Source organism: Branchiostoma belcheri, unplaced genomic scaffold (assembly GCF_001625305.1).
Source record: "Branchiostoma belcheri isolate BF01 breed outbred unplaced genomic scaffold, Haploidv18h27 scaffold98, whole genome shotgun sequence".
Lineage (NCBI taxonomy): Eukaryota > Metazoa > Chordata > Leptocardii > Amphioxiformes > Branchiostomatidae > Branchiostoma > Branchiostoma belcheri.
In genome coordinates this window covers 1,287,033-1,314,749 of record NW_017804664.1, presented here as the reverse complement: position 1 = coordinate 1,314,749, position 27,717 = coordinate 1,287,033, and the positions used below count along the sequence as shown (strand labels likewise).

Here is a 27,717-nt window from a genome sequence, read left to right as displayed (position 1 = left end):
AAAAGACAAAGAAGTAAAATCTTTCACACGCACGATTTGTGGTTTAGTTGTTTATCTGTTTTATTTTATTTGTTTGCCTTAAAATTCGTTTAAGCATGATTGTAACTGCATATAAATATGTAAAAGGCGGGGGCGTCGCTTCAATTACTGTGTGGTATACGATACAATGTTAAATTATTGTTATATTTTAATATAGCATGGGAAATTATAACGATCAAGTGTATACAGAAAAAAATATATTTTTGTGACTTGTTAAAATCGTCCGATTTGAAGCCAATCTACCTTGAACCTAGGCGGCGTGTTTTTTTTTTTTTCAAGAATTACGGATCAGTTGTAAATGTTGCAAATTTGAATCGCTGTTATACAACGTTCATAAAACGAAAGCGTCAAATTTTGCAGCTATGATTTGCACAAATCAACAGTGTCAACAAATACATTTCCTACGTTAAAAACTCCTTTACACACTAAACTGATACACACTCTTTCATCAGAAATATATATATAGCTGTGTCTTTCAAGAAGATCTATTAATGAATATATGAGCATTAGTAAGATAAATCTGATACTACAAAGGGGACCCCAGAAAGTGCGAAATGGAACGAAATGGAACGAAAAGAATACCATCAAACTTAACGTTGCCGTTAGGACGTCGAGCGGACACTAACGTCGCCGTTCCAACGTACTTCATACATATTTCGTTTCATTTCGTCCCATTTCGTTCCATTTCGCACTTTCTGTACACCGCTACAAAGGCTAATTAAGATGGATCTTGGTCCGGGGTTTACCTCAACACACCCCGAGGTTCTCTTATCATCTCATGCTTTGTTCTTGAGCATAGCAAAGCGTGCTACATTGGTAACTATGGCAATGAGGATAGGGATAAGGATGGCATTTTGTAGTGCCATGACAGCCCTTGCTGCCCACGTGACCCTCCCCACTGCACCACTCAGGACCATCCCTATCTCCATGATAACAGCCCCAAACTCGTCCCCTTCATCCACCATGTCCTGTAGATAGCTCATGTGTCGGGCCCAGGGGAGGGCGAAGGTCTGGAAACATATACGGAGGGAAATGATTAAAACATACAGAGGAAAATGTGAGAAACTGTATCTAAAATAGAACCAAGCCGCAGTTGCAAGGTTTTGTACGAAGAACTATGAAATGGGTGCTAGTGTCACGGAAAGGGAAAGAAACCTACGGCAAGTATCTCTGGAAGACAGACGAAAATATCCAGACTATATGCATGATGTACATTGCGCGATTTACGGATAACGATTTTGTTTTGACGCTTGGTTGTTTTGTAACTTTATGTATTGTTTAATGTGTTGAATTCATTGTTTTCATGTGTAACTTGTTGTCACAGGGCATTCCTGAAAAACAGTGTTTTTACATAGCACTGAGAGCTCTACCCTGTTTAAATAAAACAGACTGAAATACAAACTAACTAATAAACTGGTCTGCATCGATTACTAAGTATATAATAGCATCTTAGAAAAAAAGGAATAGTCGTGCCTTTAACTTTTAGAGTTATCAACCAATAATCTAAGTGTTAAAAACTCATATTCAAAAAAATATTGGGGCACCATTACTACATAGCTTTAAAGAATCATTCAGTAAGATGTAAAAGATTGGGTGTAACAGTTCGATAGTTGTGTTCATATTTGTTTGAAACAAGTGTCAACTTGAAATACAATTCTCAGCAATAGCATAGAGTATTGCATTATGTATTTCCTGTTTGCAACAAAGAAAGTAGTCATTTTCTTTTTATAGGGGCGTTAGCAGCAAACAGACTTTTACATCATACATGCCACAATTTGTAAAACCAACAGTATTATTGCTTGATTAGGAAAGAAAAGGAAAAAAAAAGTAGTAAATTTAAATCAATGTTTGTAAGTAGTTAGAAGTAGACCTAATTAGTAAGAATGATGCATGACTCAAGTAGTGGATGACATTGTATTGTCAAAATAATGGAGATTCCTTTATAAAAAATTAAACAAACAGACCTTGACAATGGATGTAGCAGTCTTGGACCTCTGCATGAGCCAGACGATGGGGTTGGCCAGGGTGTGGTACCCCTCCATCACGTGTGGGAACTCTGTAGCCAGCTGGCGACCAAAGGCGGCATCAGCCAGGTAGGTCTGGGCGTCTAGGTGACCTGTAGGGTCAAATACGATGTCATGTTTTATCTTGAATTTCTGAAGTGAAATACTCCACATGACTGGAGATTGAGCCATCGAATGTTTTTTATTATAGCCTCTTTTGAAGACTTCTGGTCGTCGGGGCTATACGAGCAGCTGGATCTGTGGTTTGTTGGGGGTGGGTGGGGTGTACAGCCCGCGCAAGAAATCCCCTCCAGTTTTTTTCTATTCCAACATTTTATGACGGTACATTCAAGTTTTTCAACCTATTTTATGTCCAACGAAGAGGACTAATGCAGGACAGGACTTAAGTTGAGTGAGGAAAGTCGTGTAAATGACTTGGTTCCGAGTCGAGCACGCTACACTACCCCTTTGAGGGCACCGATTGACAGCAGACTTTTACTACTACAATACAGCTCGCCCTCCTAAAGAAGGCCGTCCCCGAAAAGAAGCTTTTCGCTCGTAGAGGCAAATGAGGCCCACTAGAAGTCTGCAGATCAGGCTACATTTTAGAAATGGGGTCGTGCGGCGTAGCGGCAGAGTGCGCGACTCGGAACTAAGACTCCCGGGTTCGAGTCCTGACATGCCACCGATCTTGTGCCCTTGGGAAAGGCACTTTACACGGCTTTCCTACTTAGCTCAGGTGTAAATGAGTATTGTCCTGCAATGTATTTGTCCCCTGTGTTGGTGGCGGCATTAATATAAGTTGAAGAAACTTGAGTGTGTCGTCACCACGTCTGGTGATTACATGTTGGAATAAATAAAAAAAAAAAAAAATGTTGAAACATTCTGTGATTTTGTTACATGTCAACGGCCCCGTATGGGAGGAGCTTCAGGCCCAAGATCAGGTTCAAACCTCTCCCGGTAGCACACTCATGGAGAAGACTGGGTAAGACCTGAAGTGCTTGGCTATAAAGGCAAGGCTCAGTGCACTGTCAGCCACTAAAAAATTCTATTTTGTTTTGTTAATGTTTCAATCAAGCATTACGCTTTTATTTCGAAGAAATCTCGGTTGCAATTGACTGCTGTCAGAGGAATTAAATATTTTTAACAATGCAAAGATGAAACGTACCTAGTTTGATAAATCAAAAGAAAGACAAAATCTTACCTTGGGCAAAAAGCTCTGTGCAGATCACCGTGTTCCTGAGAACATTGACGGCTTCACCAACACCAAGTGCAATAGCATTACCGCAGGCTCCTCCAATACTGAGCGTGCAGGGCGTGATGCAAGCAATCGCACCTGCAGCTGTGTACAACAAATAATGAATGGATGAATGGATGAATGGATGAATGGATGAATGGATGAATGAATGAATGAATAAGTGAGTGAGTGAGTGAGTGAGTGAATAAATGAATGAATGTATGGATGAAAGAATGAATGAATGAATGAATGAATGAATGAATGAATGAATGAATGAATGAATGAATGAAGACCTATATCGTACAAAAATACCTACTGGGTTAAGGGGTTAAGTACGAATGAGTTGCTTCTGTAGACATGCAAATATATACACGATTAAGCTAGTACTAATGCTATAATCTACGTGAATTCGATTCCTCCTCGTTTCTCTATAATGGTAAAAATATAAGACAAAGCATGTTCAAGGATTAGAGGTTTGTCTAAGTTCATTAGAAAATGATTTTGTCTGTATTACTTTAGTGTATAAAGTCGAATGGATGTAATCAATCAATAAAGCTCAATTCTCTCTATTTTGTACAGACTACATAAATCATTCTATAATACACAGAACAGTCTAAAAAGGCTAGGAGCAAAAGGTCATTCTTTGCAATATCAAACTGTAGTACTTGACATAAATAGAGAAAGCACTAATTTTATTTAAACCGTGATTTAGACATCAACTCTTAATTGCACATTGTAATCGAGAAGTCCATCTTACCACCGTTGGAGAGTGCCCCGACTCCGAAGCAAATACCGCATCCAACAGAGTCACCAACACATTCTCCGAAAGCACCTAATGTGGCCTGCGACAACAGTAGGCGGCGGCGACCACCCTGCAAAACAAAGCAAGATAATGAGTAAAGAGACTCTTTTTACACAACCAAGTCTTTTATTCAGACGACGTTCCGGTGACCGTCTGTCACCTTCCTCAGGGCAATTCTGAATAGTTCACATTGAATTTCACGCAGCACAGGTGTCGCTGCTATAGATGCATTCCCAAACGTACAATATTTACATATCTACAGTATGTATTACTGTAGACGTGCTATCTACATATTAAACATATTTTACGTTTGGGAATGCATCTATAGCAGTGGTGTGCTACTATACAATGTGAACCAGCCAGAATTGCCCTGAGGTAGGTGACAGACGGTCACCGAAACGTCAACTGAATAAAAGACTTCATGAATATTCTACTAGCTGTGATATATACATGAGGAACAGTAGACGTCAACAATTTGGGGGTATGTGTCTTTACCTTTAAAAACGTCACTGTTGAATAAATGTTATAGTTACAAGGCCAAATGAGAACATACTGTGATATTGTGTTTTCAACGCATTTTCTCCGAATGAGGTAATAATAAAAATAATAATTACCAGGTATTTTGTTACCAGGATAAAATGCCAATAAATAACTACTAATAGACAGTTCAGAGGTGTCTCAACACATTCACATAGAGTCACCCGGACACTTTGTTTCACTTGACACTGTAAGGATTTTAGACACTGGACAAGACTATTTCTTGAGAGGAGTGAAGGAAGCCATTTACATCAGGGCCCATCACCCTACATTGAACCGCGACGGGGGCCGACATCGTCTACAAGATACCTTTGACCCAGTGTTGACGTCACACTTCAAAGAAGCCATGTGACATTTTAGCCTCACTGGGTCAGTCTACTGAGGAAGACCAGAGTGACTGGCCGAAAGCTCTAGGTAAGAGAATTTTTTTGTGTTGGACCAAAAGTTTTAACTTTAAACACTTATAGACAAATTCAGCAGATGCACAAAGCTTCCAAAGACAAGAATATTTGTCGCACCTGATCAGAAACAGGATAAGTGATGGTCTGTACGCATTCCATGCTGTCACCAGGATTGATACTTGGTGGGCAGAGTACGTCCAGCGTCACTGGTCCTTCCGGCTTGTCACAGCTCATCTGCAGGCTGTACCCGTAGTCAGTCGACACAATGAACATCTCCGGAAATGTGTCTTCGGTAAAGTCATGTTCCACCGGCATGTACGTTGCAGGATCCGTAGCATTGACGGAAAACTGGAAATGTACAAAATCAGCTTTTTAGTATCAATTAATTATAGGCGGGGAATTCTCTGGCAACTTACATCTGTATCTGTATAGCCTGTATAACCGCCTTTCGGCGTAACACACCAGCTTCCTAGGCACGCGGCGCGGCGGCAGCTGGCTATATTACACCGATCGACTTGTTATACCTAACCCTTGAACTTCTAGCTCTAGACATTGTTTAAAGCTATCTATTGACAATGCCCCTACTGTACTTGGTGACAGTGAGTTCCACTCTGCGATAGTTCTAGGAAAGAATGCTGTATCTGTATCTGTATAGCCGGTATAACATGTATTTGAAGATATTTCAGAGATGTCGCATCTACTGTAGTGTCCTAATAGCATCTTTCACATGTGTTTCAATCAGCAAAAAAGTCGTTTTGACAGCAGTATATTTTTACCTTTGAGTTGCGACAGTCGTTCCCAGCCAGTGTCTTCAGTGCCATGACATCAGACTTGTTGAAGATCGAGGCAGACGACATGGCAGCAGACATCACAGCAGACATGGACATCATGTCAGAGGAAGGTACCTCCTTCCTACGTCCCCAGTCGCCTTGTTGGTCAGACTCATCGTCCATGTGAGATACCTGCGACAGTCCGCTCAGAATCCAGGACCCTGTCATGGCGACGGTCACCTTGCTGGTGTCTGGAATCTGTGGAGCGACGAACGAATGCAGGTAATCTCCGAACGCGCGACTTCTTGTGGAGTCGATCGCCAGCCTGCCGGACAGTCCGTTCTGCCACTCCGCCTCGCGGGTCAGGTGAGCAAGAACCGTCGGAGCATCGGTGGTGCGCGCGATCTGACACGAGTCGTAGAACAGGTTGACTGCGTCGTATGCCAGCGGAGCATACACGGGAGGCGAGCGTTTCAGACGGTCGGCAAGCTTCTGCATTTTGCGCATCCTGCGTTTGCTGTGAAGTCCCTCCCCTGCAAAAGCCAGTCCGTACAGGCTTGCCGTTTGCGCAGCCAGCTTTGCTTCATCAGAACTCAGGATGTCCTCTCGGAGAGCCAGGGAGTCCCCGGTGTACCACATGCGCCTCAACAGTGCACTGTCGCCGCCGGCTGCTTCCAGGATGTACCTTGCTTCTGAATACGACACAAACAGGACGACTGCGTCAGGGTAGTCCCTCAAGGCGTCGCGGAGTCGGTCAGTCAGCCCCCACGCTTCCTCCTTGTTGGTGATCGTACCCGGCGCGTAGCTGATACTGGTACCGACGGTAATGCGGTCCATCATGCCGTCCGCCAGGTCGCGAATCCTCTGCACCAGGTCCGTAGCGTAGATGTCCTCGACGTGTACCGGGATGACGAAGGAAACGTTGTCGCTTTGCAGCTTCAGGTACAAGGCCAGGGCAAGAGCTCGGTCCCCCATGCTGAGACGAATTGTGTTTGTGGCGTTGGCCAGTCGTTCAGATGTTGCTCGCGGAGAAATGAAGACCACGTCTGGTGCGTTTTCCATCGCCCACTCCGCCACACGGACCGCATGGCTGCTGGTGTCGGGACCCACGAACAGACGCACGCCCCGTCGGCTGTACAGGCGGCGGAAAGCTTGCAGAGCCCCGTCTGGAGATCCGTCGTAGTCCCCGCTGTGAACCTGGATGTCCGCAGCTGATGGTATCTTCCTCCGATGAGCACGGATGTCATCCACGGCCAACATTGCCGCTTCCTTCATGCCCTCAGCGGAGTTGTCGTCGGTCGAAAACAGTAAACCGATCCTGACGATTTCCTCTGCCATTTGGATAACAATAAAGGATACGTCGGTAAATAGACATCCAGGAAATTAACAGTTGCTTGAGTAATTGTTTTAGGCGAATAAACTACCTATCAATAGTTGTAGCTTCAGTGACAGAATAAAATTTGATGTTGAATTGTTTCTCAAATTGCCACATTTAAACGTGCATGTATTATTCTAAAATTGACCGAAGAAACACATTCATTTTCTATGGGTGAAATAGAACCTTTCCTGTGAGTACACTGTGTTAAGTACAGATCAGAAGAATGAATAGCCTGTGCATAAACAACCTGTAACTGTCACTAGAGTAAATTCGATTTCTACTCGCTTCTCTGTAACATTTTCAAAAGACACAATCTCACAAAAATAGTCTGTTACAAACTTTAGAATCAAGTGGGTTCTTAATTAAAAATTCCAGCCAACCTTTTGGCTCGTTGCATCGTTGTATTGTCAAGCCAACGGCGAGTCCGATCACTATGGCCAGCACGGCTCCGGCTAACACCACCCCAATCAGCAGACTCCGGTACCTCAGCCGCAGGGCCCTCACTTCCTTACCATCCGCCATTCTGTACATCCCTCGTCTGAAAAGGATGTGTGATTTCAAAATACTGTGCATTGTTTTAGTACGTACGTTCACTAGCTAGACTCTCAATCGGCCCATAATCATAACGACATAGCATATGACATCCACATTTTAGAGGATTGTAAAAACCACAGGAAGAATTTTGGTGCCGTTTAGACGTAATTTGACGTCATTAAATGGTAATATTTCGATTTTATTTTCTAAAACCATCTAGATTTTACCTAAATGTAAGCAACAACACTAACAAAACGTATGTAGGATAAAGTATTAAGGTCTGTTTTCGGCAGACTTCGTGTGTTTACATACACACAAAGAAAAACACACAAAGTCTGCCAAAAATACCCTTCTTGAAAAATATATTTCGGGCACTGCACTAGTTTCCTTCGGTCTCTGCATCACCTATCACTGTTCAGGACTGAAATAGCACTAGCTACTAGCTATACCTAGTCAGAAGGCCGCTAGCGACTGGACTTAGTTAGTCTTGGCTTACCCCGCCCTTTAGAAAGTATTGCATATTCTGTATTGAATAATCGCTGTGAGAATGTTTCGTTTCCATTCACCCCATGCATAAAATCACGCTGTTTGAAGGCGAGTTCAAATTCATTTTCGCGGGATTTCATTTTGGGGAAGTAGTTCATGGCAAAAACGGCAACTTGTTCATGTATTACGTCATAGTCATCGCCTATTGAATCATTTAGGGACTTAAAAGAAAGTTCTAACATATGTTTGTGGCAGTCACCGCGCAAAAATTAGACGACAAAAGGAAGTAAAAATAAATGGAGACTGGCCAAGTTCCTTTCGGGCTTCAGAAGGCGTGGTAACGAAGTGAGTTCTAAAGGTCAGGACTTCCCTCTAAAACACGGAACTGAAACTCCACTTTCCGGGTATAAAGATAATTTCGAATATAATTATGAAGTCATATATATTAATATACACCTAAATATAAATTACTGCAGTCATTCCACGTCCTTTTAAAATAAGTAACGTCGAGAAAGAGAGGAAAAGTCATTAATTGAGCTGCGACAAGAGGTGGGGTTGATTTTAGGGGCCTTAGTGCTATACTGTAAAGACCATGTGATAACAATGGCACTGAAGTGCAGTTTATGTTCGTAAAAATAGTCATCAAACATAATTATAAGTAATGTTCAATGAACAAGGAAGTCTTGAACAAAATACAGTCTTTTAATGTTAGGGAACATCTAGCAAGCGTTCGGGTATCGTTCGCTTTTGTTGTTGTTGTTTTTTTGGTGTTTTTTTTTGGGGGGGGGGGGCTACTTTCGATCAAATGTAGATCACGCAATAGAAACCCCGTCCGCCAACCCTAGTATGCTATTCCAGGGATCCCAGGCATAACATACTGAAGACAAAATGCCCCCTCCCTAAAAAAGAAGACGATCGCAAAGGAGGCTAGTAAAATGTGAACATAAGTACGATAATAATCGTTTTACCATAAGGTCCGTGTCAGTCTTGTGGAACGAAAACTACAATACACCCTGAAGTTTACCAATTTGAAGCTAATCATAAACACGTTATTTCCGTATATTCTTCATATGCATTGTTAATTTCTTCATTCACAAATACAACATGGCCAGACCCCGGCTTGGAAATATGACACCCGAGAGGTCGTGGGTTCGAACCCTGCCCATGTCACCGATCTTGTGCCCTTGGGAAAGGCACTTTACACGAATTTCCTCACTTCACTCAGGTGGAAATGAGTACCTAGCTTCGGCTAGGGACGTCCATCGGATAGGACGTTAAATGGAGGTCCCGTGTTTGGGAGAGCCACACTCCACGCACGTTAAAGAACTCACCGCACTTATCGAAAAGAGTAGGGGACCATCCCGGTGTGAGTGGTTCAAGCCTTACAGTCTGGTGTCGGGGTTGACATCTTTGAAGAGGTGATAGTCACCTGTTATGTCAATCCTTCCACAAATGTGGTAAATCGTCATAAAAAACAGAAAAAACGAACATATCTCTGAATACACTGAAATAGACCAGGTCCCATACAACTATTAAGACAAAAAAAAATGACCTACCTTGTAGCGCCAGGAGCTCGCAAACGTACGTCTGACACCTCCAAGCACACCCCGCTAAAGTAAAGAGGGCAAAATGTCGCTATACTCTAGCCTTGTAAGGGTGACTTGCATACCGTGTTATGAATGAGCGAAACTAAAAAGTGAAGTCATCTAAACCGCGTTAGTTGGCAAGTACATACGTGTACTGAGTTGGAGAAGTACCAAAAGAAACGTGCATTTATACTTTAGCCTTGCTGGGTGGATGAATGACTTGCATTTCGTACCATGAACGAGCGAAACTTAGAGTGACGTACTGCACACGATGCGGGATAGTAGAAAAATACTTGCCCTAAGTTGGAGAAGTGCCAGACGTATCATACTTCACACGTATTTGGGCGGATGCATGACTTTACTATCCGCATATCGTGAAGTAGAGTTCCAGGATGTCATACTTTCGCCAAATATTTAAATATAGAATACAACACGTGGTATGCTGTGTGGAATGCATCGTGTTGTATTTTATTTATGTCATACCCACCCAAGAAAACACGCCTTTCAATGCGAAATGAGCGAAAAGTTGGTGTCCCTAAACCACAAAAATGCAACAACATCAATTCCAACGTCCGAATTTTGTATTCGAATTTTCGAAAGCGGTGCACGCGGTTATTATAGGGCGAAACGCGTTCGAATCGTTCTTTGGAACGTTTGGAAGCCCGGGCCGTATACGCGTTAAAAAACCCCAGGCCGTACAGCTAGTTATCACACGGGCCGGAACACCTGTATCGAACGTAATCGCGGCTCAGGTATGACATAAAAAACTACACGTGTATTCTGTATTCTCCAATCAGATTCAGTGGGGCAATGGGACTTTATGTTGACCGCCTGTATCCATTAGCCGCCTATATCCGCGGGAGAGCTGAGACCAAGGGTGATGCGGAATGACACCGTGGAGCATTTTATTTATGTCATACCCAAACAGACATTTCAATGCGAAATGTGCTATAATGTGGTGTATCTAAAAACAAAGAGTGTAACGGCGTCAATTCCAACATCCGAAATCGGTGTTCAAAGTTTCGAAAGTGCCGCACTCGGTACGCGCGAAACGCGTTCGAATTACTGTATGGAACATACGGAAGCTCGTGTGATAGAAAGAAAAACCAATGGCTGCATCCAACCCCGGGCGGGAACACCATACCAGAAACAATTAGATTTTACGGGAGATGAAAGTTTTTGAAAAAAAAAAATTGTACAAGGCTATTGCCAAGTGCTACAATAAAGAATCATGGAGAGATTGACAACAATATCTGTCAATCGATACAGTATCTGTTTAGTCGTTTATTTTCCTATTGTTTGGTAAAGAAAAGACAAAAATATGAAATACCCGATTTTTAAACCCTATTCAGACCGAGTGGTTTTTTGGGGCTCGCGCCAACTTTAATCGCAAATAGCGCCGGAACGGCTTAAGCTAGAACCATCAAAGTTAGTGACCTTTCTTAAAATGCATTTGGGAAAAAAAAAATGTTAGTTGAATAAGTTAATGATTTTTTGTATTGCCATGGCAACGGGTTTCTGACAGGCAGTTTTTTTAAATCAATAATTTTGGTTCAAACATAAAAATTTTCCGGGTTTTATATTAAATAACACTTCCTTTCTGACATTAATAACATCTTACATAATGATAAGTTAAATCATTTAATATCCATAATATATGCTAATTTGATGACGTCATTGCTCAAAATCCAAGATGACGGGCCGTATTATTAGCTCTGACGTCATACGACGTCATAATTTAGATACAAACCACGGCGACATCTGCGCTCTCACGGCGCTCTCTCCGCGCTCCGACCAATGTCAGGTCGCAGAGAGAGCGCAGAGGAGCGCAGTGAGGGCGCATTGAGAGCGACGTCCTAGTGAAATAGGGGCCTTGCACCCATGATTTAATATAATATGATACAGGTTGAACTTGAATTCAAGATTCAAGATTCAAGATGGATTTATTGGTTCTTCGCAGTTAAAAACAACTGAATTGTAAACCAATTTACAAAACATTGGCATATTAAAACTACAGGTTTGCAATCAATATAGGCGTACGATTAACAAACCAATAAAAATACATGTTCCATACATTATAAATTCCCCGGACAACAATTGATACAGAAACAGTGTACTACATTTAAAAAGACAACAGTCAGGGATTCAGTCCATAGTTATTGAGGAGCTGGACCATAAACGGTATAGGCGAGTTCTTATATCTATTCGTTCTTGCTCTCGGGCAGTCTAGCATCTCGCTGTTTCTAGTACTACGGCCAGTTATTTGTGATCTCTGTGGAGGTAGTCAATCTCTGTACTCTGACCTCACAAGTGTCCTAGCAAACTTCACACACAACAGTTCTCTTCTCTCGGCAAGTGATGACAGTCCGAGATGTTGTAGTGCGTTGTCATATCCTGTGTAGGTGGTTCCCAAGATGATGCGGCAAGTCCGCCTTTGAACACGCTCAAGGCTGCGTTCCTGGGCTTAAGTTAGGGCAGGAGTCAAGGCAGGGGCTGCATACTCCAGGATAGGTCTAATATATCTTGTGTAAATGGTTGTGAGGTCACTGTGGGAGACGTTGAACCTTTTGAGACGTTTTAGGGAGTAGAGCTTTCTGGAAGCTTTCCCCACCATGTGGTTGACCTGACTTTGAAAGAGAGAAAACACACAAAATTTCGTTCTCTTTTTCGGCAATTCGTTGAAAGAGCTAGGTATGAATTCGTTGATCGTCCACAAACGGTGCTGACATTTGAGTTTTTGGTCGCACAGAGAGCACAGGTAGATCGCCGTAGAGATTCCACTTGAGCACGTTTTTTGTGGAGTTCGGCGCTCTCTCTTCGCTCTGGCCAATTCCAGGTCGCAGAGAGAGCGCGGTGAGACCGCCACTAAAGCCCTGGTGACAACCCGCCGCACGTGCTTTTTGTCCGTACGTTTTTTGGGAGGCTACGTCTGCTACGTTTTTCTGAAAACGTGGGGAAGGAGTGGCGTCTACACAGGTCACTCGCACGGTTGCGCAAAGTGTAAGAGTGGGGTCTGCACGCCACGTCTGGCCGTGAGAGGTTGCGTGCATCGTACGTTGTGTAGGTGGTGAGTTGTACGTGCTTACAACGTACGATCTAGGTGCGATTGCAACTTTACTGTAAGGAGGCCGTATTCACGCGTGCGTCTTTCTTACGGCACGTACGGGGCACGCGCGTCGCTCGTACTCGTACGCACGGGTGGTGAATCCGCAGACCGCAAGTAGAAAAAGTTCCACGTGCTCCCAAATCCGTAGGATTCCGTACGGAGGCGGTACTCACCACGCACGGATCCCCTACGTTTGCCCACGTTTTTGCACGTAGACAGCACGCAGAAGCACGTACGGCGGGTTGTGACCGTGACTTAAGTAGAATGTAATGCCTAAGTATTATTGCCCTTAAAAGGTTAGCATAGGTCTACGTCTTCATTCGCTAATTGCCATTGCCATCTAGCTGGAACTCCAGCCCTCCGTGACGCCTGTTTCCTAGGCTACAGAAATAATTGATTGGTTGATAAGCTCGGTAAACCAAGTCCTTGTCCACAGACGATGTTGACATGCCCCCCCTCCCAAAAAAATCTTACGACAAAAGTGCAGTGTGACGGCTGTTATCGCCCTTAGACAATGAAAAATCCTGGCTACGTGCTAAGAATGAAAACGCCGCGCCCAGAAGCCACGCCCGTCCAGAAGCCACGCTCATATTGTCAAATAACCCCTAGTCAGACGTAGCTGTGAACACAGACACTGGTTAAACAGGTTTTCAAGCAGTACGCAGCACACAACTCCGCAAAAAGGCTCCACCTTCAAGGAGGTAAATCTGTTTTACAGATCCTTTAGGATATTTTAGGGTTTTTTAATGATAGCTATAGCGCTAAGAATACGTGTAAACGTACAATGATCCCCCATGTTTTACTACGAAGTATGCTAAATGGTCAAAAAGGCCCGGACACTATACATGTAGCTAGGTGTGTTTGTCGTTACGCATAAGTAGGTTGTGAAACAGGGTCAATTCTAACATGTACTAAAAAGACGTGCAGGTAAAGGCACGTCATTGTGTTCTCCTGATTCAATGATCTAGCAAAGATCATACTCACCATACTCAAGAGTGCATGTGCAGCTGTTGCAAAACTGTTGTATACATGTCGTAAACAACGATTTTACTTTCGTAGGCTACTAACGTTTCAACATTCGCCATTAAGGTTTGGGTATCTTGTCTCACGGTCACGGTATGCCGTTATCAAGTTTTTTTTACCAAGAGATTAGCAACAACTAGTGACTAAAAGTGTATTTTGTTTTACATAGTTTAAGACTCCGTATAGTATATAAAAGTTGTTTTTGGCATAGGACTGGTAGTGTAGAAAGAATGCACTGTCTTTACTTTGACATTGTTGCTGAAGTATATCATACCGTAAGGCATAACACATAATAATACAGATGACTGCACAGAGTACAGGTTACTGTTTTTTAAGGTTAAAGGTCTGGTACTTAGCAGATGAAACAGGGCCTTCGGTGATTATAACTACTTCACAGTCCATTTAGAACCTACTTCACAAAGTCTCCTCCCTTTTCAGAACTGGAACTGTGTTCGATCGTGTTTTTGTGATTTTTGTAGCCAAAAAACACACCACCCTTCGCTGCACCTCTTACACTGAGGCCAAGAAAAGTACTTCCAGGCCGAAAAAGATACGGTAACCGTAAATCCTTGTCTACAATACTGCCATAAAATTGGAAAAAATGTCCGTACGACAAATATGACCACCCTTCGCAGCGCCTGTTACCGAGTCTACAGGAAATATCTGTAGACCGAAAAGGTTGATCAGAATCATTGTCAACAGTCGCAGTGCCGTCAGCTCAAAACCTTGCGACGTGGAAGTATACAAGTGTTACAACAGTGTGACCATTCTAAAACACACCATTGTAATATTTAAGAAACGACACCCTACATCGAAAAACTTGAATAATAGCACGGACTAGAAGACATGCCAATTCTGAGAGTTAGTGTTCACCCTTGTTACGTGCAGGGTTACGTGTAAGCTGGGAACGCAGACACCAGCTCAACGGGTTTTCGGGCATATATACGCAGCACAGCACAGCACTTCACAACAAAGGTTCGTCGAACTTCATACATGCCAAGGTAAATCTAATAAAGACTTTATAATTTTTTTTTGGTTTCTCATGATAGATATAGCACTAAGAACGCATTACTGCTTTTCAGTACGAAGTGTGCATACGTACATGTAGCACGCAGCACCAAATTATGAAACTTGGTCGAGTGTTGGCTCACAATACGTCTACGAAAAACCCAGCAAAGATCGTACTCGCCGTAGTGTGTCCAAAGTGCCACAAGATCAGAGAGCATACACAATACGACTGTCACAAAACGTTCGCATACATGTCGTACAATGACTGTTTACGTATGTCGGCTACAAAGTAGGAATTATGTGTCATATTTCATACTGTATTAATTGCTATGGACTATCAGTTATGTAGCTAGTCCCTGTGTGTCTTTATTTTATTTAAAAATCATAGTTAAGAAACATATGGATTTAAGCTGCTACCAAAAGATCTGCTAGGAGATAAGTTCAAGAGTCAGCATGTTTTGGCGCGAATGCCGGGTTGCGTGCATGAAAGAACGCAGTATATTTACCCTGGTATTGTCCCTGAAGTATGAGTAGCCGTAAGGCATAAAAGACAACAGTACAGGTGACTGCACACAGTGTACAGGTGACCGATTTTAACCAAAGTTACGTGGTAGGATACACGGTGGAGGTAAACAGGGACTTCAGTGATAATTACTGCATAGACACTCAGAGCACGTATTACTAAGTTGGTGATATCGATAGTACACGTGTTAGATATGGATCCTGGACGCAGGGAATCTATAGAGTTAAATAATGCATACATATAGGGCCATACTCAGTGGTACTTTAAAACTTGTAGAACTGAAGCCTGACCTTTGAAAGTGAAAGGACAACATTCCAAATACATGACTCACACGGAGTGGGGATCTAAGAAAGGCTCTGGGACTACACTACCAAAAATGTTTTTCTTATTTTTCTTATTTTCTTATGTTGAGAAATATTTTCTTACCAGGGGGATTTTCAAGAAAATTCGAGAAACTTTCTTCAAAGATTTTGTATGTTGATTCTTTCAACAAGAATTTCATTCTTCTCTTTTTTTAAGAAAAGAAAATATTCTACTATCATGCCCACAAACAAGAATCTTAAGAATAATATTATTATTTAGAATTTTAAGAAAGTTTACAGTTTTTTTTTCTGCTACAAGAAATCTTTCCTTGTGTACAGAATGTTTTTCTTGCTTGACAAGAACAGTTAGCCCTTAGTTCTAGACTATTTTCTCGTGGACAGAATCATTTTCTTGCTACAGCAAGACAAATTTCTTGAATTTTCTTGCTACGGGGATTCTATAGTTTCTTGTTCAAAGAATAATTTTCTTGCTACAAGATACCATTTCTTTGGTAGCGTAGACTTAATAGCTTTTAAATTATTTATTTATTTATTTAGGACGATTTTTTCAGAAAAGATTAATTGCGGAAATTGCTATAAAATATATTCATCTACATATCTTTTTCTTAATCATCACATTACTATAGCTATCTCTCTGTCATTGAGAGATAGATAGATACATGCAGATGAAATAAGAGCAAAAGAATTCGCAGGAATGACTCACAGATCCTGTCAACCTAAACGGAAGATTATATCCAAAATGTAACATGCACAAGTATTAATAGCTAGTTGCTTATGAATCAAAAGAAAGTAGAATTCTTCGGGAAAACAATCACAGTATGTAAAATTGAAAGACGACCGTTACACTGTAAACCCTACACCCATAATGTAGGACACCCCTTGCACGTTGTTATGTATGTGCATTTTTTGTTGGCCAAATATAGTGCAACAGTTTCAGTTTCAGTTTTATTCAGATCCACAATTAGCCTCATAAGAGGCTATTCTTCCTGTGGTCTGCACATTCATATTTACATTCATATATTACAAACGTACAAAATATTACAACATTAACAGTACATGGCAAACTTTACATAATTCACTATTTACAATCCAGTACTTTGCTAGTTGCCTATGTTATTCCACAACTGTGACATCCTGTATATAAAGCGCTTTTTCTGAGAGTTTGATTTTGGTCTTGGTAGTCTGATTTTGTTTGTGCTAGTTGAACGTGTTCGGTACTTGTGAATATGAGACTGGAATGTGATTTTGTCGTACAAGGCCTTTGGTTGTTTGGTGAGCATGATACGTTTAAATGTGACAAGGCTTCTCTGTTGGATTCTGTCCCTGACAGTCAGCCATCCTAAGGTCTTTAGCATGGTGTCCACATGTGCATCCCGATCACAACCAAGAGCTAGCCTTGCTGCCCTGTTCTGAACCACCTGTAGTCTTCTAATGTTGTTCTGTGTTGTATTTCCCCATACGGAGCAGCAGTCTATATGTGGGATTATTAAGGCGTTGACTACAGCTATTCTCTGCCGATGTGGTAGATCAATGCAGATATCTTGTAAATTAAATAAAATAGGGCGAACTCTAGGAACTCGGACCATTGGAATATTTACTGCAAGTAGTGTGTGTATGTGACCACAGTTATTACGGGGAGCAAGAGCCAATAGGCTAGGCATTCCAATTTGCAAGTGGTGATATTTATATCCGATTATGTATTGAGATAATTGAATCAACTGTCTCAGAACAACAGGATCACCTATAGCATAGAAACAATAAAACTTGTCCTGCCTTGAAGTATTAGCCAAAAATATTAACCAGACAAACTAAGTCCTCTTTGCTTGTTAATCGATGGAAACATGTGAAACCATTATATTTCTTATACATATTTGCTATGTTTGGTTGGCCACATCAGCCATTCACCGTTGTTTGGAATTGTTATATGTATATGTCACAGGGGATCCAGGGGGATCCGGAATCCTCCTAGGGGAGATTAGAATCCCTATCTCCCCTAGGAGAATCTGGAATCCTCCTAGGGGAGATAGGAATTCCAATCTGCCCTAGGGGAGACTGGAATCCTCCTAGGGAATTTTGGAATCCTCCTAGGAAAGATTGGAATGCTGATATTCAGATCCCAATTCAGTAGTAAAAATACTAGAACTCATAGATTGAATCATTTCACACCTAAGCCAATCTGTAGAATTCTGCTTTCTGCTGCTGTACATCCGCCGCAATCATTTGATCAGTATGCTGTCACTTTGACTGGCTTGGTAGGGGCAAGGACCTTGGTAGGGGGAAACAATCCCTTATATACCAAGTCACTAACAAACTGGTCTTTGAGTCGCCATCTCACAATGGCCTGATGCAAATATCTGAGTCTGATTTACATATTCACTTACGTATGCTGAAATAGATTAAAAGTTTAGGTGCGAATAAACTCAGTCTATTTTCCCAAACATTTTGATGCAATCAGAATTTCTCCTTTCAAAATTGGAGATTGTCCTGTAAGAATTCCCACTTGTCCCAAGACAAATTGAAATTCCTATCTCCCCTAGGAGAATCTGGAATCCTCCTAGAAGAGATTGGAATTCAGATACTCAGATCCCAGTTTTGTAGAAGAAAAACTTGAATTCCAGTCTCCCCAATGGAATTCCTATCTCCCCTAGGAGGATTCCAGATTCTCCTAGGGGAGATAGGGATTCCAATCTCCCCTAGGGGATTCCGGATCCCGACTGGAATCCTCCTAGGGAATTTTGGAATCCTCCTAGGAAAGATTGGAATGCTGATATTCAGATCCCAATTCAGTAGTAAAAATACTAGAACTCATAGATTGAATCATTTCACACCTAAGCCAATCTGTAGAATTCTGCTTTCTGCTGCTGTACATCCGCCGCAATCATTTGATCAGTATGCTGTCACTTTGACTGGCTTGGTAGGGGCAAGGACCTTGGTAGGGGGAAACAATCCCTTATATACCAAGTCACTAACAAACTGGTCTTTGAGTCGCCATCTCACAATGGCCTGATGCAAATATCTGAGTCTGATTTACATATTCACTTACGTATGCTGAAATAGATTAAAAGTTTAGGTGCGAATAAACTCAGTCTATTTTCCCAAACATTTTGATGCAATCAGAATTTCTCCTTTCAAAATTGGAGATTGTCCTGTAAGAATTCCCACTTGTCCCAAGACAAATTGAAATTCCTATCTCCCCTAGGAGGATTCCGGATCCCCCTGGATTCCAATCTCCCCTGTGACATATATATATACACTTCCGCTCCTCAAAAAACATTACCCTTTGTTTTATATATCAAAAACTATTCATTACGAACCTATTCTTTTATGCTCAGAAACTACTGTAGTATTTCAATATAGAGATAGTTTCTTCTCACTGTAAGACTTGCGCCCTTTAGAAGCTTTTTTTTAAATGCATGAGTTTATCGTTTTGGAAAGTCTTTTATACCATATTCCATCACTGGATGGAACAACCTGAATTTAGCAATCCGTACTCTTCCGTATCCAAAATTTCGTTCAAATCTTTTCAAATCGGTACGTCCTGTAAAGTTTAACTATTTTAGCTTTGGTTCTCGTTATTCCTGTATTCTCATTACCCGACTTCGTCTGGGTCGTCTGGGCACCTGCAGCTTGAATAATAGTCTTTATACCCGGGGTCTTGTTACAAGTCCATCCTGTAGCTGCGGGTGTCCATATGAAACGATTGCTCATTATTTATTGCACTGCCCTATATACACCTACCGGCGCTTAGTCCTTTTTGGCAAGCTTTCAAGCATACTTGGTAATATTGTTGATTTAAACACTCTTTCTGATAATTCCATACAATATTTAGTTCTTCGCGGTAGTTTCCTTTGTTCGTATGACACCAACTGCAAAATAATGTTAGCCGTACAAAATTATATATTAGAAACAAAAAGATTCTAACTGTATGTGTTTTCTGGGATGGGAGGATTGTTACTCACGCGAGGTCTCATGTATTTTTAAATGTCTTGTAAAATATTTTTCTTTCATTGTAAAAGTGGCTGCGAGAATATAAGTTGTACCTAACTTGAGTTCGCAGTCACTTAGTCCATGTATTTTCATTTGTAATTCTCATTGAGCTTCTGAATAAAAAAAAAATCCATGAGTAGGCACGTCAGATGACGATTGAATTATTAAGAAGAAAATTATGCATCTTTTAATTTTTTTTCATAATTAATCATTTAATGATAGAAAATTGCCAATGCCCATCTACTTTCTTAAAAAGGCTTTTTAACAGTATGTAATGGGAATTGTATAGGAGCTGAATACATAGTACCAATATAGGTACTTATAAAGTTTTTTGCTCCAATGGGTAATTATAATAGATTATGGCTGCCTAACTTTGTAAAGCAGCTCAAGGCTGAGGCTCATTGCTGTCCCCTTGCGCGGTTTTGCGTTTTGCGCAGATTTTGGGGCAAAAAATACTGGATCAGGATCTACATATGGACACCAACAGGCCGAGACAAGGTTGGATGAAACAAGTGAGTAGATTTCAAAGGATTTCGGTCTCTTCTTTCTCACCAACATGTATAAACGTTGCAATCCGAAATGAAAGACAAAAATTGTCAACTTCATTTAGTTTGCAAAATGACGTCACACTAAATTATGTCCTTTATTAAAGACCGGTACGCCAGGATTGTGACATTTGTAAGCAAATGTGGCATATCTCCCTCAGTCAGTTCCAACTGATTTGCTTATGCAGTGCTCAAAGAATGCATGTAAATGCTGCGAAAACATAACAAGACTGTGTAGTTTAATTGGAAATAAAACAGACCGTATCGCCTGATACACATCGCATTTCATATCAACCTAACCAGCCGATAGCCTAGTGGGGTTTTAGATGCAAATGACTACATTTATATATTGAAGGATAAGCTAGGAGTTAAAAATGGCGGGAATATAAAAATGTTTTCGAAGATCACCAACCCCCCCCCAAAAAAAAAATTAGATCATTCATGGCACGAAATTAAAGGTGGTCCAATGGCCACTGACCAATAAGATGTAGGCTGGGACAACCCAAAAAACACTTTGGGACATTTTTGGGACAATAAACAAATAATCAACATTAGAATGTCAGCCCTTCTTTTGTTTATTAGGTACGCGTACCGGCTTTTGGATCCAGAAAAATCCCCCGAATTTCCTGTCTATACTGCAATTATAGTGTGCCTGGGAGTGAACATAAGCAACATTACGTTCACTTCAAGCTGAAGTCATACAATACTTAAAAAAAAACAACAGGTTGAAACAGTTTATCCTCACTTCGGGAAGTTGAAACTTTTTTTTTGGGACAGTGCTGGGACGATAGGAAGAAAAGTTAATTTCGAGGCCTGTGGATGAGTCACAAATTATCATATTTACCCAAAAGCTATGGGGATACATTTCCTGTGTACGAGTCTGAATAAAGCACGTTACTGGATAGAACAGCCGTCTTCGCGGGTGGTACCGATTGTCGCGGGATTTAAACGCGCATCTTGTCACCAAACTTCCCACTAAAAAGCAGTCCAACAACAAACGCACGGGCTAGGGGACAGCATGGCCTACATGTGTTACACAATCACTTCCTTGGCTTCGACTCGATTTTCAGAAAGGTAGTTTTAACTTATAGAAACCGCATCTACCATATCTACATTTGCTGGTTTTAATTGTTTGACAAAAACGAATCCGTCGGAATCATGAGGGAGATATGCTATGGTATCATGCAAACTTTTCCTCATTCATGATGCCTTCTATTTCAAATTTATAATACTGAAAAAAATTGCATGGCGATTTTAAAGTATTGCAACGTACGATAAAGTAAACATAGTATTACTTTAAAGCTATTGCTAATATTTACAGGATAACAGTTCTAAGAATTTAGAATTCTTATTGTATTTATTTTCTTATGGATGATAACCATATGCTTGGACTAATATTCCAGTCATTTAGAATGGACAATGCATATTTTTACGTTACATTGGAGAAAGCGACTTCGAATTGACTATGATTAAAAGTAATCAATAGATTGATCGTGTCTGTTTTCAGTCATAAACCATGTCAAGCCCGACTGACCAGCCAGAGGAAATTTCTCTTCATGAAACAGACATCGGTGCCTTGGATAAAAATACAGGTAATTTTTTATATTATATATTAAATTATATATATATGTATGTATATGTATTATACATGTTAAATATACCTGGTGCACTTTTGTTGTTGTTTTTGTTTTGACATAATTTATAGAATACTTTTCCATGCTTTTTTTTCTTTTCTAAAAGGTCGTCGGGCGGATTTTGCATCAAAAAAGACATCGACATCCCGTAGCGGAGGATGGAAAATTGCAACAATTGTTCTGAGTGTTCTGTTTTTTCTGCTCCTTGGCACGCTCATTGCAATCATAGGTTGGTTTTTGTTTTTATCGTACTAGAAACCAAACTATTTTGTACATCGGTTAATTAGGTTTGCAAATCATTGTTTAGCCAGTCTCTTTACTAAAAACTAGTGTTTTCACGAAGTTAAGTTTCAGTGACCGTCTGGCACTTTTCTTAAGGGTGATATTACTGGTTATCTATCGCACTACAGGTAGATTTCGCTGCAAGTGAAAGATGCTTTCCAAACCTGACCCCTTTTCCTCATTGTTTATGGCAACAATTATCTGTCCCCTTTAATAATTCAGCGAGGAAATGTGTTGCCCTGTCAGTCTATCACCCATTAGGACTAGCCAGAATTGCCCTAAAACATCAGCATGTGAACCGTTGTACCATGTATGCAGGTTGCCTACCTTTAGATTAGTTCCCTGTGCAGGCGGGATGGAAGTTTTGATAAATATACTGAGTTTTGTAGAATTTTTATCGCGTTATTTTGTCAGCCATCTTACATCCAGCCGCCCAGAGAAGGATTGTACCTGCCACTCTGGGTGGCTGGTTGTAGGATGGCCGCCAAAAGAATCCGTTGAAAGTTCTACAAAACGCAGACTCAAAACTTCCTTCAGCCAGAAAGACCTGCACAGGAGGCTACCTTTAGATTTCCCACATGGATATAATTTTGTTTCAAACTTTAGTTATTTTCGTCATCGGCCGTGCCGGCAAAGTTGGCAATGGTGGATCCATGGACGTCCCCACTGACACCACTAAGACAGAGCCCACCGTGCCTGGTACGCCGGCAATTACATCATCACTGCCGTCAACAACACCGTCGCCATCATACCCATCTACAATGCCTCCGACTGGTAAATAACTCCCCTATTGTATACATAACCACCCTTTATCCAAAACCATGCCCAGGTACCGTTTAGAATGTGCCACGAGTAGCCAGAACCAAACCTTGAGCAAATCTACATGTAAAAGTGGAAACTTTTCAAAATCATGCCTGATCCTTGCCTCAGGAATAGAACTAGATAAGCACGGTTCTAGGTACGTTTCTTCCTCCTAAATGTCTTTTACCTGGAAATTACTAGGCTTTATGAAAATCAAATGGCTTACATTCGATGGCGTCTTTTCTGGCATAATATTTATGAGAGGCATTTGCCCAAATTCTATACTTTTCTGCAGTAACCAATTGAAACCTTCCATAGACTACAGAAAATCACAACACTGTGGATGGTGATGATCGCCATGTTGGCGTCCCCAGTTTTCATTTCAATCAACCGTAACTAAAAGGGATTTTTTATTGACGATTCTTAAAAAATTGCTTCTTTGAATCATAGACCTTATTCTAATGGGCTTTTTTAAAGGAAAAACAAATCTTTAGAGGTCTTATAATTGATATGAATCTTTATTGCATGTTCTTGCCCAGATGGGCTAAATGCTGTATGCTAAGGAGGACATGCTGTATGCAAAACATGAGTATTTCATACTGGAACGCTATATTCTAATGCTAATTGCTACGAATTTATACATTAAAACAATTATACTATATACTACCTATCATATTTAGGACTATGATTCACCGTACTGCTTTGCCGGCCGATATATTATGTTGGTGTCCCTCTAATGTCCCGTGTCCCTCTAATGTCCCGTGTCCCTCTAATGCCCCGTGTCCCTGTAATGTCCAGTGTAACACTTTTGTTATATGAAGAACTTTACTGCACGACAATTGCACCTGGTACAATGTATGACAAACTACATAAAGAGAGTAACAGCAATAAAATAGACCTAATGTCGAATAAAACCTAACATATCTATATCATAATTATTCAAATAATAAGGGATAACACAAGTCTTTGATAAAGTGTTACATTCGATTGGGCTAATCACAAGTTTCGGTATTTTTCTAATAGCAAAGCATTCCTTTATATATCTACTTATTTTTGCGTTGGGCATGGGGACCGTTACATGTAAAGATATATTCAAATCTGTCTCCAACATCGAGACTCTTGAAATATATGGTACTTAATTCCAGGAATTTAAATAGTTTGTTACGTAGAACATCATATTGGGTACATTCCAATACAAAAAGAAATTCATTTTCTATATGCTTTGGACAAAATGGACAGAACCTTTGGTCAGGGGCTATATCGTAATATCTACCTGTTTCAATATTCAATTTATGGCTACTGCTTTACGAATTCCAAAGTTATCTATATCACAAATGTATGTTTCTTGTTCATAACAGTTTAACTATGTAAGGCATAGATGCATGTTTGTTTTTACTTTAGTACTACCAGGGCAGCCCGTGGCTCTGCGCATTCCTGCAGGAGAGTTGGGATTTTACTCCATGGACCTGTCAGCCCGATCAGAGGTGTCCATGGAGCTGGACATCCCGGGTGACGTGCCTGCCCATGTCGCTGTGTACGGCTGTCAGGGCTGCAGGCCGACTCACGTCACTTACGATGTCGTACAGACCTCATCAGCAAGGTCAGTTTTACCTTTTTTTTTAAACTTTACTGCACAACAAATGTAACGGGTACCACATATGGCAACATATATACATACTAACAATATCTAACAGTTCTAAGAGGTGACATATCTAACAGTTCTAAGAAGCTGATCTAGTTTTATATATAACAATAAAGATACTAATTATAATACTAATGTTACTCTATTGATAGTAATATGATATTGTGTCAAGGATGTATTACATCTCTCGTTTTGTCATCGCATTGTGTATAAATTGGCATACATACGGTGAATTTTAGATGACTCTAGGTGCATTTAACAGAAAATGGAATGAAGTACCTATATATGTGAACTATGGAATTTTAAAATACTGTTAATCAATATGTCTATTCATAGCGTATTAATGTTTCAGCTTACACCAAAATTTTTAAATAAGAAAATATATATATTTCCACATAAAAAAGTTTCGTTGCAATGTGTGATTTCGTTTTGAACTGTAAATAAAATTTGGATCGTTATGGAGAGCACGCGACGCCTTTGGAAGTTTTAATGTGATCAATATTTCATAGACCCAAAGCAAGAAATGACGATGACATGGAATTCTCTATGACATGATAATTATGTATCAATATAATAAGACTAGGTGTTTAACATTAGCCATACCTTCTTGTATATTATTTATAATGATGACGCTAACAAACAGTTACAAGGTTACAAAAACGTTTACATTGTATGATAATATTCACATTGCAACTACTGGATAATCACGCATAACTGGAAACTTTTATTATAGTAACGTTGAGCGGCAGAAACGGGCCACGACCACCATTGACTTCCCAGGTCATACGTTTGAAGGGAACTGGATCTTTGCCGTCTATAACGGAGCTGGTCAGGCATTAAAAGGAACAATCACTTTCGTCACTACAGGTATGGCTAACTCTTAATATGCTTCCTTTTGGTGCCCTAATCCCGGCAATCTATCTATTTATACAAATAAATATCAACACTAAATATTATGACATATTGAGTGCAGTATCATAAAACACAAATAAGGTAAACTTAAGTTATTTTTTTGAAAAGGTAGCCAACGTTTTTAGCAAATTCTACGTTACTTAAATATAAAAATGGTCAGGTGCATTTTGACTGCAACTTGTTATAATTTGTGTTTATTTTGATTCAGATATTTAAAATCGTCTTGCATTTTCCAGTAACTGCTCTTCATTGACAATAAAAACACAATTGTGTTAGATACTATTACTTAGTATACATTGACGATTATTCTATTGATTTTTTCAATTGATACTGCTTGTTGTTTTTGTACTGATAATATTTGTGAGCAGAAGCTTCGTGTCCAAATGATTGCTTTAACAACGGAGTGTGTACTGACGGGACCTGCGCATGCGAGGCAGGTTGGGCTGGAGATGACTGTTCAGTAGGTAAGTTTCTGAATATAGTGTTGAAGCCAGTTTTATTTTCCAAATTCATATTTTTCTTAGGGCCTCTTTATTGAGACTGCAAATATCGGTATGTTGCACACATAACATTTGGAAAGTCCAGACGGTATGTTAACTATATATTTACAAATAGGACCTTACATGAGATGTTCTTTTGTTCTATATGCACAGTATATTGCGGGTTTCACGCAGTTGTAGTACGTTGTCATGTTCTTTACCTCCATTTTGCTGTGATACTTAATGCATAGACAAACATTAACAAAAAGAACGAAAACTGACTATTTTCATATTCCATATGCACGCACAGAACTCTGTGATCCTGCTGACTGTAACGGGAACGGGGTATGTGTTTCTGGTTCCTGTAGATGTTTTAACGGATGGCAAGACAGCGGTTGTGACACAGGTAAATTAGGCGTGCGTTAGATTTCATAATGCTGTGTTTATTGATTTTTTTTCCTGTAACTGTCTTAGCACACCGAGTAGACGTGTGCGAATTATGTCTACTGAAACAACAACTCAGCAATTACTACTACACGACAGTCTATGGCATCCTATTGATGTTTTAAGATAATAACAAAACACTACTTCAACGCGTATCTGTACTCCATGTTGTTACACAGCATTTCGACCCTGTCCAGCGGATTGTTCTGGACAAGGCACGTGTAACAATGTAACAGGCCAGTGTGACTGTCGAACACCTTATAAGGGAGTGGATTGCTCACAAAGTAAGTTATCTATTGTTTCATTCCAGAAAAATAGATCTAACATGCTCTGACTAATCGCTTTCAGTCCGACAAGCTGTGACAAGCAGTCTTTGTGTATTTTTATAGTGGGAGAGAGAAGAAGAAAACAAAACGTACAAAAGATGCACGACGCAAACCACCCGTTGAATGCAAATAGTTGAGCTGATCCTACATATGCTAGAAGATAAGATAGCCGAACATATATCGGACGACAGAAACATGTCTTACACAAATTGGAGGCTCCTACAATTATAAGTATAACACCTGCTGGTAGATATAATAAGATGCACAGCCAATATCATTCGGGAAATCATATGCATGATCAAAATAAATAAATACATGAAATAAATCTTTACTGTACATTCATGCCCTATCGGGCTAAGTACAGTTGAACAGATGAAAAGGTAATATACATGTTTAAAGTACAAACAGCTCTAAAACTACACTAATGCAGAGGTATGGCTTTCTCTCGTTTCTTTGTGATGTTGAAAATATAATTTGAAATGGGTTTGTTTGATACAGGATGATCAAAGCGCATAAAAAAGAAACATTTTTCAATAAAATCATTATCAAGTTTGATTTAGACCGACTTACTCAATAAAACTTCAAGGGATTCGTAGACCTTGGTATTAAATGGAAGTTGAACGCATTTTTTTGCTAAGTTGAGGCTGTGCCTTGTGAGAGAACGCCAAACAATTGCTCTGACCATGGCAGCTGGGGCGGTGGAGGATGTGTGTGTCTTCAAGGATGGACAGGGCAGCAATGTCAACTTCGTAAGTAGTGCTTTCATTTTGATAATCACAGCAATAAATAGATTCCTCAGTTAGTTCTTTGCTACAAATTATATTATGACCTTTCCTGCCAATATATAGTAGAGGGGATTCATTCCTCAAGCTACCGACATCTTGCACACGCAGTCGTCCCTCAGTAAGA

The 27,717-nt window shown here is 40.4% G+C and overlaps 2 protein-coding genes across 2 annotated transcripts in view; one reads left to right on the top strand and one right to left on the bottom strand.

Moving 5' to 3' along the window:
• Positions 1–560: 560 nt before the first annotated feature.
• Positions 561–9,862, bottom strand: LOC109461980. Its single transcript, XM_019758460.1, has 8 exons — positions 9,744–9,862; positions 7,548–7,705; positions 5,796–7,120; positions 5,137–5,367; positions 4,037–4,151; positions 3,247–3,384; positions 2,004–2,155; positions 561–1,049 (listed from the first exon to the last, which is right to left on the bottom strand). The coding sequence occupies exons 2-8, from the start codon at positions 7,696–7,698 to the stop codon at positions 816–818; spliced, it is 2,346 nt and encodes a 781-aa protein (XP_019614019.1). The 5' UTR covers positions 7,699–7,705; positions 9,744–9,862; the 3' UTR covers positions 561–815.
• Positions 9,863–20,974: 11,112 nt separating this feature from the next.
• LOC109462037 overlaps positions 20,975–27,717 on the top strand; it is a 55,024-nt gene continuing 48,281 nt past the window's right edge. The window contains exons 1-8 of the mRNA XM_019758533.1: positions 20,975–21,880; positions 22,029–22,151; positions 22,811–22,978; positions 24,407–24,605; positions 25,381–25,514; positions 25,928–26,023; positions 26,349–26,444; positions 26,662–26,766. Coding sequence (XP_019614092.1) covers positions 21,805–21,880; positions 22,029–22,151; positions 22,811–22,978; positions 24,407–24,605; positions 25,381–25,514; positions 25,928–26,023; positions 26,349–26,444; positions 26,662–26,766 — 997 coding nt within the window. The 5' untranslated portion in view covers positions 20,975–21,804. The remainder of the gene's footprint in view (positions 21,881–22,028; positions 22,152–22,810; positions 22,979–24,406; positions 24,606–25,380; positions 25,515–25,927; positions 26,024–26,348; positions 26,445–26,661; positions 26,767–27,717) is intronic.

Coding starts and splice junctions, on each gene's coding strand:
- LOC109461980 (XM_019758460.1), bottom strand. CDS start 7,698: ATGTACAGAATGGCGGATGGTAAGGAAGTGAGGGCCCTGCGGCTGAGG. Junction 4,152..5,136: donor CTTATCCTGTTTCTGATCAG/GTGCGACAAATA, acceptor TTTGTTTTGCAG/GGTGGTCGCCGCCGCCTACT. Junction 2,156..3,246: donor CACAGAGCTTTTTGCCCAAG/GTAAGATTTTGT, acceptor TTGACCCTACAG/GTCACCTAGACGCCCAGACC.